This window comes from Heterodontus francisci, chromosome 27 (genome assembly GCF_036365525.1).
Source record: "Heterodontus francisci isolate sHetFra1 chromosome 27, sHetFra1.hap1, whole genome shotgun sequence".
Lineage (NCBI taxonomy): Eukaryota > Metazoa > Chordata > Chondrichthyes > Heterodontiformes > Heterodontidae > Heterodontus > Heterodontus francisci.
In genome coordinates this window covers 56967658-56981752 of record NC_090397.1, presented here as the reverse complement: position 1 = coordinate 56981752, position 14095 = coordinate 56967658, and the positions used below count along the sequence as shown (strand labels likewise).

The window sequence follows — 14095 nt, the reverse complement described above, 5'->3', positions numbered from 1 at the left end:
CTGTCCAATATTTATCCCTTAGCCAACATCACTAAAATGCATCATTTATCTTATTGCTGTTTGTGATTACACTTCAAAGGTACTTCATTGGCTGTAAAGCACATTGGGGTCATCCTGAGGTCATGAAAGGTGCTATATAGATGCAATAAAAACGAGAAATGCTGGAAATACTCAGCAGGTCTGGCAGCATCTGTGGAGAAAGAAGCAGAGCTATATATCTATATAGATGCAAGTTCTATCTTTTCACTGCATCCAAAGCTTGCATTTAATCTTGTGTGCGCAACGCCACGGGAGATCGTTCAGTCTTCCAATCGTTTGTGCCAAGGACATATTTGAACGATGATATCGGTGTTCGGTTACATTCCCTCTCCTGGGGACTGGCCCCTTTAAGGGCGACGCTGAGTTAACTTGGAGCTCGATTGGTAATCCCTGAATCGGCTCACCTCATAATAAGGCGGCCGACGATTGGGCGAGCTGGTGAGGAGGGGACCTAGTGATTGGTTGTGTGTGGTGCCTGTTTGTGTTGTGAGGAGAGAGCGGGATGTGAGCTTGAGTTGGCCGTGAGGCGGCGGCGGCGGTGTTTAATAGTCGGCAGGGATTGCAAGGGCGGCGCCGCCGGGTTATTTATTTTAATTTAATTTTGAGGTGGGTCGAGGAACGGAGTGGTGGGGGGAGGTTTATTTCCCCCGTATGTCGGGTCGTTCGGCGGCCGCTGCGCGGGGATGTCGGAGCCGCCTCTTCTCAGTCAGTTCGTGAAGGTAACCGGGAGGCCGCAGGCCGGGCCGCCAGGTCAGTGTCAGCTCCACCCCACAAATCTCCTTCACTCCACCCCAGAGCAATCGCCTACTTATTAATAACTAGCTGGTTATATACAGAGAGAAGCCTAAATGTGACTAATTGGAAACCAGTAACTGTTGGGCAATAAAGCAAGTTATGAGGCACCTTTATGGTTATTAGGTTCCCTTTGTATCCAGTTCTTTCCAACTAATATCGCCTTATAGATATGAGAGAGACTTGGGCACTTTAAGTAGTTGTAATAAACTCCTTCCGACCACTGCTTGCTCCTGTTACAGTGAGTACTGCACCCAGCCAGCAATCACTGTTGCGCTATCCATTTACAAATAAGTTCATTCCAGTTATAAATACCAGTCTAAGAATGATCACTAAACTAATAGTGGTTAGAATTTTTACGGGTTTTTTTTTTGCGCCTGTAAACTAGTTAGTGCCCTTTATGGTCATTAGGTTCTGCTTTATTTCTAGTAATCTACAAAGAGCATTCATGTTAACTATGAAAATAGTTGTAACTGTCAAGTCTGTCTGCACCTGCTCCACCTTGCGTTATATGTTATATACTATTAAAAGTAACTTCTCGGGTTCAAGTTGTGTACAGATAGTATACAATCAGGTGTGTGTATATATAGATTCTTGATGTGAATCTATAAATAGATGGAGCTACAGCTGTTATATAGCTGCCAATGCAGACTGTACCTATTATGAATATTGAGTACTTTAAACATGCCCATAAATGTAGCTGATTTTGAATGTTATAAGGAGAGATTAGGAAAGATGGCCAAAGCTTGATCAAAGAGGTAGGTTTTAAGGAGCATTGTAGAGGAGGAAAGCGGTAGACAGAGATTTGGGCAACAAATTTCAGAGCTTGGGGTCTAGGTAGTTGGAGACATAGCTGCCAGTGATAGGGCACTTAAAATTGGGGATGTGCAAGAGACTGGAATTGAAGGACTGAGACCTCCAAGGGTTGGAGGAGGGTACTGAGTTTTTTTTTTTTTAAACAATAGCCAAGTCTCTGCCTCAGTATCCACTTTGTGGTGAAGCATTCCATATTCTATTAAAATTCATTCATGGGTTGTGGGTATTGTTGGTGAGGTCAGCACTTATTGCCCACCCCTAATTGTCCTTGAGAAGGAGTTGATGAGCTGCTACCTTGAATACATTTGAGTGGCTTGCTAGGCTACTTCAGAGGGTAGTTCAGAATTAACCACATTGCTGTGGGTCTGGAGTCTCTCAAAGCCAGACTGGGTAAGGATGGCAGATTCTTTCCTAAAGGACATTAGTGAACCAGATGGATTTTTAGTGACAATCCAATCATTTCATGGTCAGCATTATTGATGCTAGCTTTTTAATTCCAGATTTATTTAATTAATAGAATTTAAATTCCCTAGCTGTCCTGGTGGGTTTTGATTCTTCTGTCTCAGGATCATAAGTCCAGGCCTCTGGTTTGTTAGTCCTGTAATATAACCACTATGTGACTGTGCCCCCAGTATCCCTATGTCAACATAATTCTACCTTTTTCTTTTGCTTTTCTACTGATGCAATCCATGCTATCTTATTACTTTGCCAACTGGAGGGAACAGTCTTTCACTAAACTGTTATTGTGAAAAGACCCTCTTGTGTTCCAATTGAAAATGGCTTCAATATTTCAAGCCTTCATTTTGCTATCATTCTGCTGAATATTCAGCGTAACCTGTAATCACTAATATCCTTCCCATAAAGTAGTGCCCAGAAATGAGCACATTATGCTCACTGTGGTCTAACTAATGCTTTGTACAAATTTGTCATTTTGTTCCTGTTATACTCAGTAGCCTTGTGTGTAAAACCTAGAATCTCTCTTTTCTTGCACTCTCACCTGTATGGAATTCTGTGTCGCTAGATCACTCTTTTAAAGGTCTTGCAGTTTAGAATTTACTTCCTTACACCATTCTTTGTCCCCAAATCTGCTTGTTATCTCTGCATCTGCCTAGCTGTTACCCAATACTGAACATTGGATGATACAGCAACTTTGGTATACCGACATCAGCAGCAACCTCCTTTGTTCCGCTACTTCCATCGCATTTGTTCTGTTCTGCTATGGCCCACTTTGTAAGTGAGCAATCTCTCTCAAATGGATTTGCTACAGGTGCGTGTTAACTGGCTGAGTGCATTGACAGAGACTCATACCCATGGCCCACAGCCTAATTTAGTGTGCCATCAGGAGACAGAAAGCCCAACACAAAGCAACAGTGGACGAGGGCCTGGTTATCGGCCAGCTGTCTTGACCATAGAATGCTTCTAGTGGGGAAAGTAAAAATGTTTTCTCTGGAGAGACTTTTCTAATGGACACCTAGTTTGGTGTGTTTTTGGATTTGGCAAACTGTGTGCAGGTTGACTATGACAGTCTGACTCTGGCATACTTTTCACAATTTTGCTTTTCTCTTCCCCTGTTAAGAGAAGTGCAAAATGCTGGTGTCATTCATTTTTGTACCAAAGCAGAAAAGTCTTCAAAGGGCAACAGAGGTCCCCCGAAGGTAATTTTATCCTTTGCAAAGGCCCAAAGCATTTCCCCAAACGGTGAAGTGATCTAATGGATGAAGTCACAATAGCAAAGTGTAGGTAGTCATTTTTAGAAATGTGAATTGAAACATTCAACAGATATGCTGTTACTAACTAGACCGAACAGTTGGCCATTCCGGGAGTTGCCAGCACGCTGACTAATGTTTCATTTATTCTACCAAATAGAGGTCGGGTGCATTCTGAAATCCAATATCTGATCCCAGCCAGTATGAGTGACAGCCTAGGTCAATCTTACAGTATAGTGAACCTTGGGCTTTGGCATAGGTTTCTTAATTTTAAAACAAAAATTCCAGTGGAAGACCTGGCATTATATTAGCTCTATTCCTAATACAAAATGCATGCCTAGCTTCCTTATTCAACTGCAGTCTAATTAAATCCAATGTGGCTGCAGAACAATTGGTTCCCCAGCCATGCTTAATGCTTACTCCTCCAAACTAAATGTTCCTCTTCTCTCTCTCTCTTGCTTTTCACCAAAGTAATAGCTACTGACAAGGTTCCTTTATGTATGATGTCTGATTCCCAAGCAGGTGCTTACAGTTCAGTCCAGCAATTGTGCTGCTGTGCTTTACTTCAGATTTTAGCCAGCAGTCAAGGATATTCAATTTTGTTGAAAGGAATTGTTTGCAGAAAATGTTTACTTTTAAATAAGGCTTTCCAATAGTTGGTAGCAATTTGGGGTTTACCACTTTCATATTCATATAGGGTACACTCGAGTAGTGCCTATATTACTGGACTAGTAATGTAGGGACCTGGACTAATAATCCAGAGAGAATGAGATCAAATCTCACCAGGGCACTTTGAGAATTTAAATTCACCTTTTAAATCTGGAAATAAAAACTGGTGTGAATAAAAATGACCATTGTTGCAGTTCACCATCTTTTAGGAAGGAAACCTGTTGTCCTTATATGTGGCCTGTATGTGATTCCAGTCTTATAGTTGACTCTTAACTGTGCTCTGAAGTGGCCTAGCAAAGCCAGTGACAGTTTAACTAAGGAGGGACTGTAAAGCCTGGTTGGTCTGCTGAATGCCCACCCAGAATTTTTCTCTCTTCTGAAGGCATTGACTCCTTTTCTTATATTTGGTTCTGGAATCCCATTTCATCCATCTTTCCTCACCCATCCAGAGAGAACATGCAGGCGGGAGAGCGACCACTAAACCAAAAGTTCACTCCATCAACCTTGTTAATTCTCTTCCACTGCTTAGGGAGGGCATGTTGCTCCTATCATCTTTAGTGTGACTTTGGAGGAAGTAATCCTTAGTATACTGCCTAATGGCCTAGCAAGAGATTTTAAATGGCTGAAGGCAAAACAAATATAATTTTTTTTTGTCAAGAATGGGATTGCAACTGAAATGGTAAGTGTAAGGAATAAGTGAGAAGAAGTAAAGTTCCTCCAGAGAGTTGGTGCAGTGAATGGAGTTTTGTGTTGTCCCCTCCAGTCCTCTGTTTTGAGAGAAGAGGAAATACTAGATGTGACTTTTTCCATTCCATGTTTCATGTCCATTTGTGACTGACTGGATGTGAGTAATATTGGCCCAAGAGCAGACTTCTGTCCTAGGGTCTGATCAAAGTGGCTCATGTGCTGTGGGGGAGAGGTGGCTTTCTGCTGATGGGTAAAGGCCAAGTAAAGAGGGAATTGATAGCCTGTTAGATTGGTGTGCCTGGCTATAATCATTCCATGAAGCAAATTATGCTTAACCCAAGGGAGAATTATTCTGAACTTCTATTTATAATAGTTAGGATTTCAAGCATTTAAAGCAATTGATTTTGAAAGGTGTTGTCATCTCAAAAAAACTTTATGTAACATTATCTAATGTGTATGGTAAGGACATTTTTGGGGGAAGTACTTGTCGTTCCTGCTTTCGCCACCTCTTTTATGGGCTGTGTGGCAGTGAGAGCCAAGAGGGCAGTTCGACCTTTCCCAGTCCTCCAGCAACGTGCACCTCAGCTGATTTTTTAAATTTATTTTAGAGATACAGCACTGAAACAGGCCCTTCGGCCCACCGAGTCTGTGCCAACCAACAACCACCCATTTATACTAACACTACAGTAATCCCATATTCCCTACCACCTACCTACACTAGGGGAAATTTACAATGGCCAATTTCCCTGTCACCTGCAAGTCTTTGGCTGTGGGAGGAAACCGGAGCACCCAGCAAAAACCCACGCAGTCACAGGGAGAACTTGCAAACTCTGCACAGGCAGTACCCAGAATTGAACCCGGGTCCCTGGAGCTGTGAGGCTGCAGTGCTAACCACTGCGCCACTGTGCTGCCCATTGGCCAGAATCTATCTGAAGGAAGATACCAGAATAAGACTGCTGCCCTGTGAATTTCTGTGGTCAATTCTGTGATGCCCTGCATTGGTTCTAATATGCTGCAATAAAGAAAGAATAAACTTGTATTTATATAACACCTTTCGCAATCTCAGCAAATCCCAAAGTACTTTAGTCGATACTATACTTTTGAAGTATAGTCACTTTTATAATGTAAGAAATGAGGCAGCTAATTTATGAACAGCATGGTCCCACAAACAGAAATGTAAAAAGGGCCAGATAACTTACTTTTAGTTGGTTGGGGGATAAATGTTGTTCAGGACACTAGGAAGAAAACCCCTGCTGTACTTCGAAGAGTGCCATAGGATCTTTTATGTCCACCTGAGGGCAGATGGGGCAGGGATTTAACAAATCATATGAATGATGGCACCTCCCACAGTGAAGTGCTCCCTTGGTACTGGCACCCCTAAAACAAAGTTAAGATGGGGAATGGGAGATACAGAACAGGATGGTTGAAAGTTCAATCCCCAGTATTGGCTGATGCCAGTCAGTGCATCATGATTGGTCTCCGAGTCCTTCAGTTAGGAAAAGGTTAAGGTTCCTTCTCCTGATCATTGTCCAGTGACGATCTCTCTTTTCGCCCCCCCCCCCCCCCCCACCCCCCTCCAAGTAATGAGTGTTGGCAGTATTGGGTTGGGTTTAATGTACACTGCAGTTGATTGATGCTTGCTGGCTTGGCACGCATGTGGAAATGACCACTTGCCTGAGGGCCTCTGGCTCTTGGGGAGCTGAGCCCCAGCAAGGAGTGATGTCAGGGAAGAAATAGGAAGAGAACTAGGAGGAGAGGAAGAAAATGTGTAAATATTTGCAGGCATTTATCCTGAAGTAAACGTGACTCATCACTGAAAGACCAGTGCTTACTTTAGAGGGGAGTAATGAAGGAGAGGGAAGTTGACACGGAGGCCTGGATTTTGTGGTGGCAATGACAGTGAAACTGTCAAACTTCTCCACCATTACTCCACTGAAACTGACAGCAATCTCTGGAGTCTGCACATGAGCAGAACAATGCAGAAGTTACTGTCAGTGATTCTACACCTCCAGAGAGGGTGCTGTTGAGATTCCCAGACTGCAATCAATGGGGAATGAATTGATGAAAACGTCCACTTTTAGCTGTTAGTCTCACTTGGGGGAAAAAGTTACCCTTGTCAAATGAGGTGTAACTGGTTTTTTAACGGCATGTTAAGTAATTACTGTTAAACAGCCTCACCGGACCTAACAAGCTAATTTTATATCTTTGAAATGCTTAAAAAGTTCCACATCTTCATTTTAGCTTCTATCTTAATCTAATTTATTTTGCTCTGAGAATTTAACTTAAAAGTGAAGGATATTATGTGCTTTTAACTTCCTGGCTTGCTGTGAGAATACTTCAATGTAATAGGCTGCTTACTTGCCTGCTGGCATCATTGTTGCAGCATGGCAAAACATTCCCTTTGTTTGGCGACAGGTTTAAACTGCTGTCGTCAAAGGGGGAAACCCCGCTACAGAGTTTACTAGATCTTTTAGGCAGCTTTTATTCAAGGTCAGGGTCTTGTGCTGTTGCTTCACCACTGACCACAATGTTTTCTTACCCAGTAGTTCCCATTTTTCCCTGGAGCCTTAGTTGCCTAGAAGTACTTCAATGTGGTAACGGCTCTGTTTTAAGTACTTTCATGCAACTTTCTGCTGTTAGTGTAATACTTTTAAAAACGCACACTTGTAAAACAGAACTAAAGGGAAATGTAATTAAGCTGTGCATTTTTTGTGCTGTCAGTGAAACTCCACAAAGCCGGGGGGTTGTGTGAATTTCATTTATGTCTGAGAATGTGTAGATGGGTCTCAGTGGATCCTGGCTAGTCCTTTGCACATGTCTGGTTTTAAAACTCAATCTGAGTTAACAGGGAGGAATGGAAGAGAATTAAACTTGCTGCAAAATACAGTGGCTTTGACGAGACACTTTGATCGAGCAGCTGCAGAAACTGGCAAGAGTCAATGGAAAGTGATTTTTTTTTTGTTCTCAATGCCCTCATTTTATTGCAAGAAACTGGGGGTAAAAATGCTTTCGTGGAAAAGACTGGTGTTTGAGTGTAGTTTTCACCTGGTTCCTGGGGTACAGCAGGAGAACTGCTCACAGCCTTTGTAGACTAACTGTATGAACTGTTTCACCTGTAAAAAGGTATAGTTATTGCTGGTCTTGCTATGTTGATGCAGCCGCCATCATTTCAGAAGGGAGCCCACCTTCCTGGCATTAGCTCATCAAAGCTCATGAATTCCTGGCAACTGTGAAAGAGCAGGTCATCCAGTCTCCTGTTGTGTGCTGGTACGACCTGAGACTGCCTGAATTCGTGCAATGTGAATTAACATACCTCTCATTCTCGTATGTGCCAACTAATCAGAAGCAGCTCCCCATCAAGTTGTAAAAACAGAAAATGCCAGCAATACACTTCTGTTCCGCCCACACCCCCTAAACTTTGTGATCTGCCGTGTTTGCCCCCATTTTCCATTGCTTTCAGATTTCCAACTGTTGTGGTTTATATTCTTTGGGTTGTTGTCACTCATGTCACATATCTAGAATCATGCAGTGCAGAAGGAGGCAATTCAGTGCATCGTGCCTGTGCCAGCTCTTGTGGAGCTATCCAATTAGTCCACTCTCCCTGCTCTTCCCCGTAGCCCTGCAAATTTTTTCCCAATTCCAACTTAAAAGTTATTGAATCTGCTTCCACAATCCTTTTCAGGCAATGCATTTCCAGATCGCAATGACTGGCTGCCTATTTTTTTCCCTCATGCCATGCATGGTTCTTTCACCAATCACTTTAAAACTATGTTGTCTGGTTACTGATCTGTCCACCAGGAAAATAGTTTCTCCTAATGTACTTTATCAAAATTTGTATAGGCTGACAGAAAGGAACAGTGTGGGTATATTTTGCTTCATTCGCTATTGAGTAGGAATGAAGCTTGCTTTTTGTCCCCTTCCCCTTTTAACCTCGCACATTTTTCAACCCTAATTTGTGGCTGAAGGAAAATATACCCCATATTCCTTCTTTCTGCTATGTGACATGACCCAGTTTTGTTTGAGTTGCTGTGTATGATTGACTCATTGCTGGTAATTGTGGTGACAGGCTCTAAGAAGAAAGTCAGATGGTTTCCCGTTAGGAGACTCTTCGCCCAACCCTGCCCCAGTCTCAGGATCCCTTACAGGTTTTTAAAGACAGGTGGGTGGACTGGCAGATGCCGCAGTGTGTAGCTGGTGAGATTTTATCTTCTGTCAATCCACATTTGCTTCCTCTCTCCTTTATGCTTTCCCCCTCACCCCCTGAAAGATTTTGAGTCTTAGTTTTTTCACCCGTAAGGAACAAACCTACATAATCGTTTTAAATTTGGTTACTATGTTGCAGGCGAAAGCCCTCGAGCTCTGCTCTGAGAGAGACTAAACTCTGTTCCCCTCCAAGCAACTTGCCAGTCAGCCCTCCTTAAATTTACCCCTGCTTAATTTTTTCTTTTGTTCAGTGATTGCTGGCAACTCTGATGAAGGCTTTGGTGTAACTGACCCCACAGTCATACAAGGAAACAAAATTCTATTGACTGCAGAAGCAGTCTGGGTTACTGATAATGAAGCTTCTTTTGGCACCATCCGAATCAGTGTAATCTCCAGGTCAGGCACTCTGATTTTACTGAGGATGCTCAGCTGTCTAATGTTGGCGGGCAATGTCTAAATTGCAAGCACTTCGTCACCATAATGGAAACCATTCAGCGTCTCTCGCTGAGTCAGTAGCCAGCTGACAGAGAGCTAGTCTTTGTCCAGTGATAAACAATCAACCCTGAAAAGACAAAAACTCTACTTTCACTTATAAATCTCACAATTAGAAATTACTGTTTGGGAAAATAGGTTATTAAGTCCAACATGCTAGTCTCTCAACCCCACCAGCCCTTCCATTCTTTTTTTCTTTCTCCAGAAACTCATCTAATTGATCCTTGAGCCAATTTATAAGCTACTTCAACAAACATTCTTTTGGGCTGTTTGGTGGTGTAGACCTGCCTGACTTCCTTCTCTCCTTGCTTCCTCGATTTTTAAACCTGTGTTCTCTAGTATTTGAATGTTTGAACTCTTTGATAACCTGAACAATTTGCCTGGGCGAACATGTCATTGCCTTTCATTTGGGGAAGAGGAATATGGATAAAGAGCAGAGCTTCTGCAGTGAAACTACTTGGGACATGGAATGTCGAGTGGCAAACCCAGTATTCTGTATTGTCCCAGACCAGATGAGCATCTTGACTTTCTGATGGTAAGGGTTCCCTCTGTTATTGAGATGCTTATACCAGTTGAGCTACACAAACCAGGATAGTCCAATTTTCAGTTCCTTGTCATTGTTGTTCTCAGTCAGGGTGGTGTCAGGAGGCTGATTACAATGTGCCCAGCACTGCTCTAGCTCTGATTAACTAATAATCCTGATTAAAAGAGCAAACTACTGCAGATGTGGAAAATCCTGACCAAAAATAGGAAACATTCAGCTGGTCAGGCACCACCTGTGGAGAGAACAGACCAGTTAACATTTCAGACTTTACGCCCCTACGTCAGAACGTTCCTCATCTGTATTGGTCAACTTTTCACTGTCCTTTATATGCCCTGTACGGGTCCAGTTTTAAACTTCTGTACGCCATGTCCACCCTTCCTGACTTTCCATGTAGTCTTTGATGAATTCATTTGTGGCAACTGATAACTGAATAAAACAGTTAACTGGAACTACGAGGCAGTACCTTTCAAACAGTGCACGTACTGTCACGTGCTGGATAAGCAAGGTCCAAGGTTACATTTGCTTCCAACAAAACAAGTTAGTGATGCTCTGTGATCATTAGATGTTTCTCTGTCACTCTTCAGATTTGCTGACTGTTGGAATTTATTACTGTTGCTGTATATTAAGTAAAAGGCTGCAATGATATTATCATCTTTGGGTGTTGGCGGGGTGTTTCGGATATTTTGGAGCAGGGAATCCCAGAGGTGTGCCTGTATTTGCAGTGGGTCCCAAGGTGTGTGGCTGCATTTGTAGGAGGTCCCACACATAAAAGTTGCTAGTGTACAGTGCACTACTTGGATTTCTACTTTGAATGGAAATTGTGAGCTGCTCTAATAAAATGAACCAAATCTGATTGTACATGAATAATTCAAATACAACAGTGAAAGTGACCGTCAATCCACCAGCACCACTTATAGCTGCTGGTTCCTGTTGGGGGTTTCACTTCTGTCCTTTGAAATACTACTCGATACTGTTACGACCGACTGCCCAAGTCAAAGCCCCCAATCACAATATACGATTCTGATTGTGGTGGGAGAAACGCACTGTTGATTCAGTCCCATCCCTCCACAGATTGCCTAATATATCATTTAAAACTTTCCAAATTAAAGAAAGACCCAGCCAAATTGTACCATCTATTAACCCCTGAATGAGGCTAACCAAACCAGGTGTCTTTAGATCACAAATTAACTGTTTAATTAGAAAAACTAAATTCTTAAACACGAAGATAGAAACAACATTTAAAATAGAAAAAAAGAGTCCTTGCATATTTATGCTCCTACCAAATTGAAATCTTCCAATGTAGAATAGTCCAAGGTTGCTTGAAGTCCTCACCACCATCTAATTGGGGGTGGGGGGGTGGCGCGGAGAGAGAAAAGATTCTTCAGCAGTAGAACAGTCTGTAGTCTAATTCAGCAGTTGAATTGATGCTCTTTTCCAGCTATGATTTTCAACAATTACAGTTCAGTAGTTGAAGGAATTTGGTTACTTTCATTTAAGAAATTAATCTGGCTTGACATCTGAATTCTGAGTATAATAAGGGTTTAAATAAACTCAGAGTTCTCTCATTTCCTTCAGTATATGCTGGTCCAGCTGTCTGTCTTTGTCTGAGAGTTAGAACAGTTTGTTTCCATTATAAGCCAGTTCACAATTAAATTATGTTGTATCTCTCGATCTTCAGTCTGAGCGGCTGTATCCCAGGGCAACGAGAATGCATTCTTTGACTCAGTCTCTGGTTTTGTTGCCTTAAAGCCATACTCCTTTTCCAGCCTTAAAGGCACACTGCATTCTTCCAAAAAAATCTACAGCATCATAACACCTCAGCCCTTGGTGGAATGAAACGCATTTCAGGAATGGCGTTTCATTACAATGTGCAAAAAATACAAATTGAAAAAAATGCTAACTTTTTTCGCATTTACAGCCATACACTTTTCTAAACTGTTAAGACTACAGCAAGTTCCATCAGAACATTTCGGTTGTATATTTTTAAAAGGTTGTCCCAATTAACCCATTTCAAATTTTCAGGTATACTCTTCCAATTGTTTTGTGTTTTCCTTCTACGTGTCCCAATTGTCCATCACCTCAGCCAGGTGAACTGCACCACTACTGGGTTCACTATTGAGAAATTTCTCGAGTACCCCTTAACCTATGTGGCAACACGTGACACTGGAAAACCCTATCCGGTGTAACAAAAGCTGATTTTTTTTTTTCTCACCCTAGGGTGTCAAGGAATTTGACAGGTTTCCTCCAACACATTTGTCTCTTTAAGATACATTGTGATGCCCACTCCGTCCATACAGTCCTTTTTAATTGAGAATTTGGATAGGAGTCTGCCTTCTTTACCACAGTGACTTTTCTAGCATCTATGCAGTTTGAGCTAACCCACCAGGTTTAAGCATCAAGACCTGCTGCAAATTCCAGCTGTCCTGACTAGGTTCAATTAAGCTGCCCTTCAGCATACATTGTACCTCTGCTTCCACTTGGGCCTGTCTGTCTGGACCTAAGCGACAAGGATATTGTTTTAAAGGAATGGTTCACCCTATACCCACATGTGTGGCTAAGGTTGTACATCCTGTCTTATCCCTACAAATGTTTTGAAACGTTGTGAAAACCCTGGTTTGGACTTCACGCTGTTTTGCCTGCAAGTGTAAAAGTCTATTGTTTAATTTTCCTAGCCATTCTGCATTCGCTAATGGGATAGTTGGAGGTTCAATCTGAGAATTTTCTAGGCCTGCTTCTGCCTCATCCTCACTATCCTTTTCCTTCTCTACAGTCCCAATTACCTGACATACCTGTACTGGCTTATCCTCCTCCCTGCGGTAATATTGCATTAGCATGTTGATGTGACACAACTGGTGGTTCTTCTGACAATCAGGGGTGTCAATCAAGTTATCTACCTTACCCACTCTTTCGATCATTCGATATGGGCCACTGAACCGTGCTTTTAATGGTTCTCCCTGTGACAGTAACAATACTAATACTTCATCCCCTGGTTTTATGGTAGATTGCATTTTTCCCACCATTTGACAGGTGTGGCATGTTGTACAAAATTGTCTCGCATCCTTTGTAAGACCTGGTCAGTAATGTTTGCTTATGTGAGATTTGGTCTTCTGAATTCCCTATGTCCTGCAAAAGGAATGTTGTGTGCTAACCTTCATAATCCTTGTTGATATTTATTTAGGTGGTACCACTATCTGTTCAACAACACAAGCCAAAAGACTTGCAGGTTGATAGGTAAATTGGCCATTATAAATTGTCACTAGTGTAGGTAGGTGGTAGGGAAATATAGGGACAGGTGGGGATGTTTGGTAGGAATATGGGATTAGTGTAGGATTAGTATAAATGGGTGGTTGATGTTCGGCACAGACTCGGTGGGCCGAAGGGCCTGTTTCAGTGCTGTATCTCTAATCTAATCTAAACTGTCCAGTCTTTGTCTGCAGGTCTATGAGGTGATTTCCATTTTCTCCTCAAAACCCCGTTTGCCGTATAATAGCCTTCCGGAACTCCTTTCGCCTCAGCTTCTGACACAGCCGTCTGTGCTATTCGATGTATTTCTGAATCAGCTTGCTGTGCTGCAATGATAGATCTGTTAAACATCTCATTTGGATTATTTAAATTCCCAAATAAGGTTTCAGATGCTTGGCTGTCTATTTGTGGTGCCCCTTTTACCTCTGATCATGGATCCTGTTTATTCCTGTAATTGCTCTGTTTCCTTAATTTCACTTGGTTCCTCTGTAACTGTAGGAGAAACTAATACTTCTGATCCAGCCAAATCATTTCCTAGAAGTAAGTCAATTCCCTTTACTGATAAACTGTGGACAACACCTACAGTTACTATCTCAGATATTAAATCACTCTCCCAGGCATACTTTATACAAAGGTATGGGATTACACTCCCCACCAATTCCATTAACTAAAACTTTAGCGTTCAAGGCACTGTCTGGTGAAAAGCTTGTATCTTTCCCCAGTAAGAATGTTTGGGTTGCTCCTGTGTCCCTGATTTTCCTGCCTCACTTACTTACAGGATACAGAGTTACTTTCCCCTTTAACAAAAATTCATTATAACTCTCAGGTATTTTATTCTTAACATCTACATTCCTTTTAGTTTTAGTATCTAGTTTCACATTCACAGCTGTCGTTAAAGCTATAG

The 14095-nt window shown here is 42.1% G+C and overlaps 1 protein-coding gene across 2 annotated transcripts in view; it reads left to right on the top strand.

The window, feature by feature from the left end:
• Positions 1-518: 518 nt before the first annotated feature.
• Positions 519-14095, top strand: part of klhdc10 (kelch domain containing 10) — a 40711-nt gene continuing 27134 nt past the window's right edge. The window contains exons 1-2 of one of the 2 annotated variants that reach the window (XM_068059422.1): positions 519-789; positions 8776-8868. In XM_068059422.1, the coding sequence (XP_067915523.1) occupies positions 723-789; positions 8776-8868 (160 nt within the window). In that variant the 5' untranslated portion in view covers positions 519-722. The remainder of the gene's footprint in view (positions 790-8775; positions 8869-14095) is intronic. The other variant, XM_068059423.1, reaches the window with a different exon arrangement.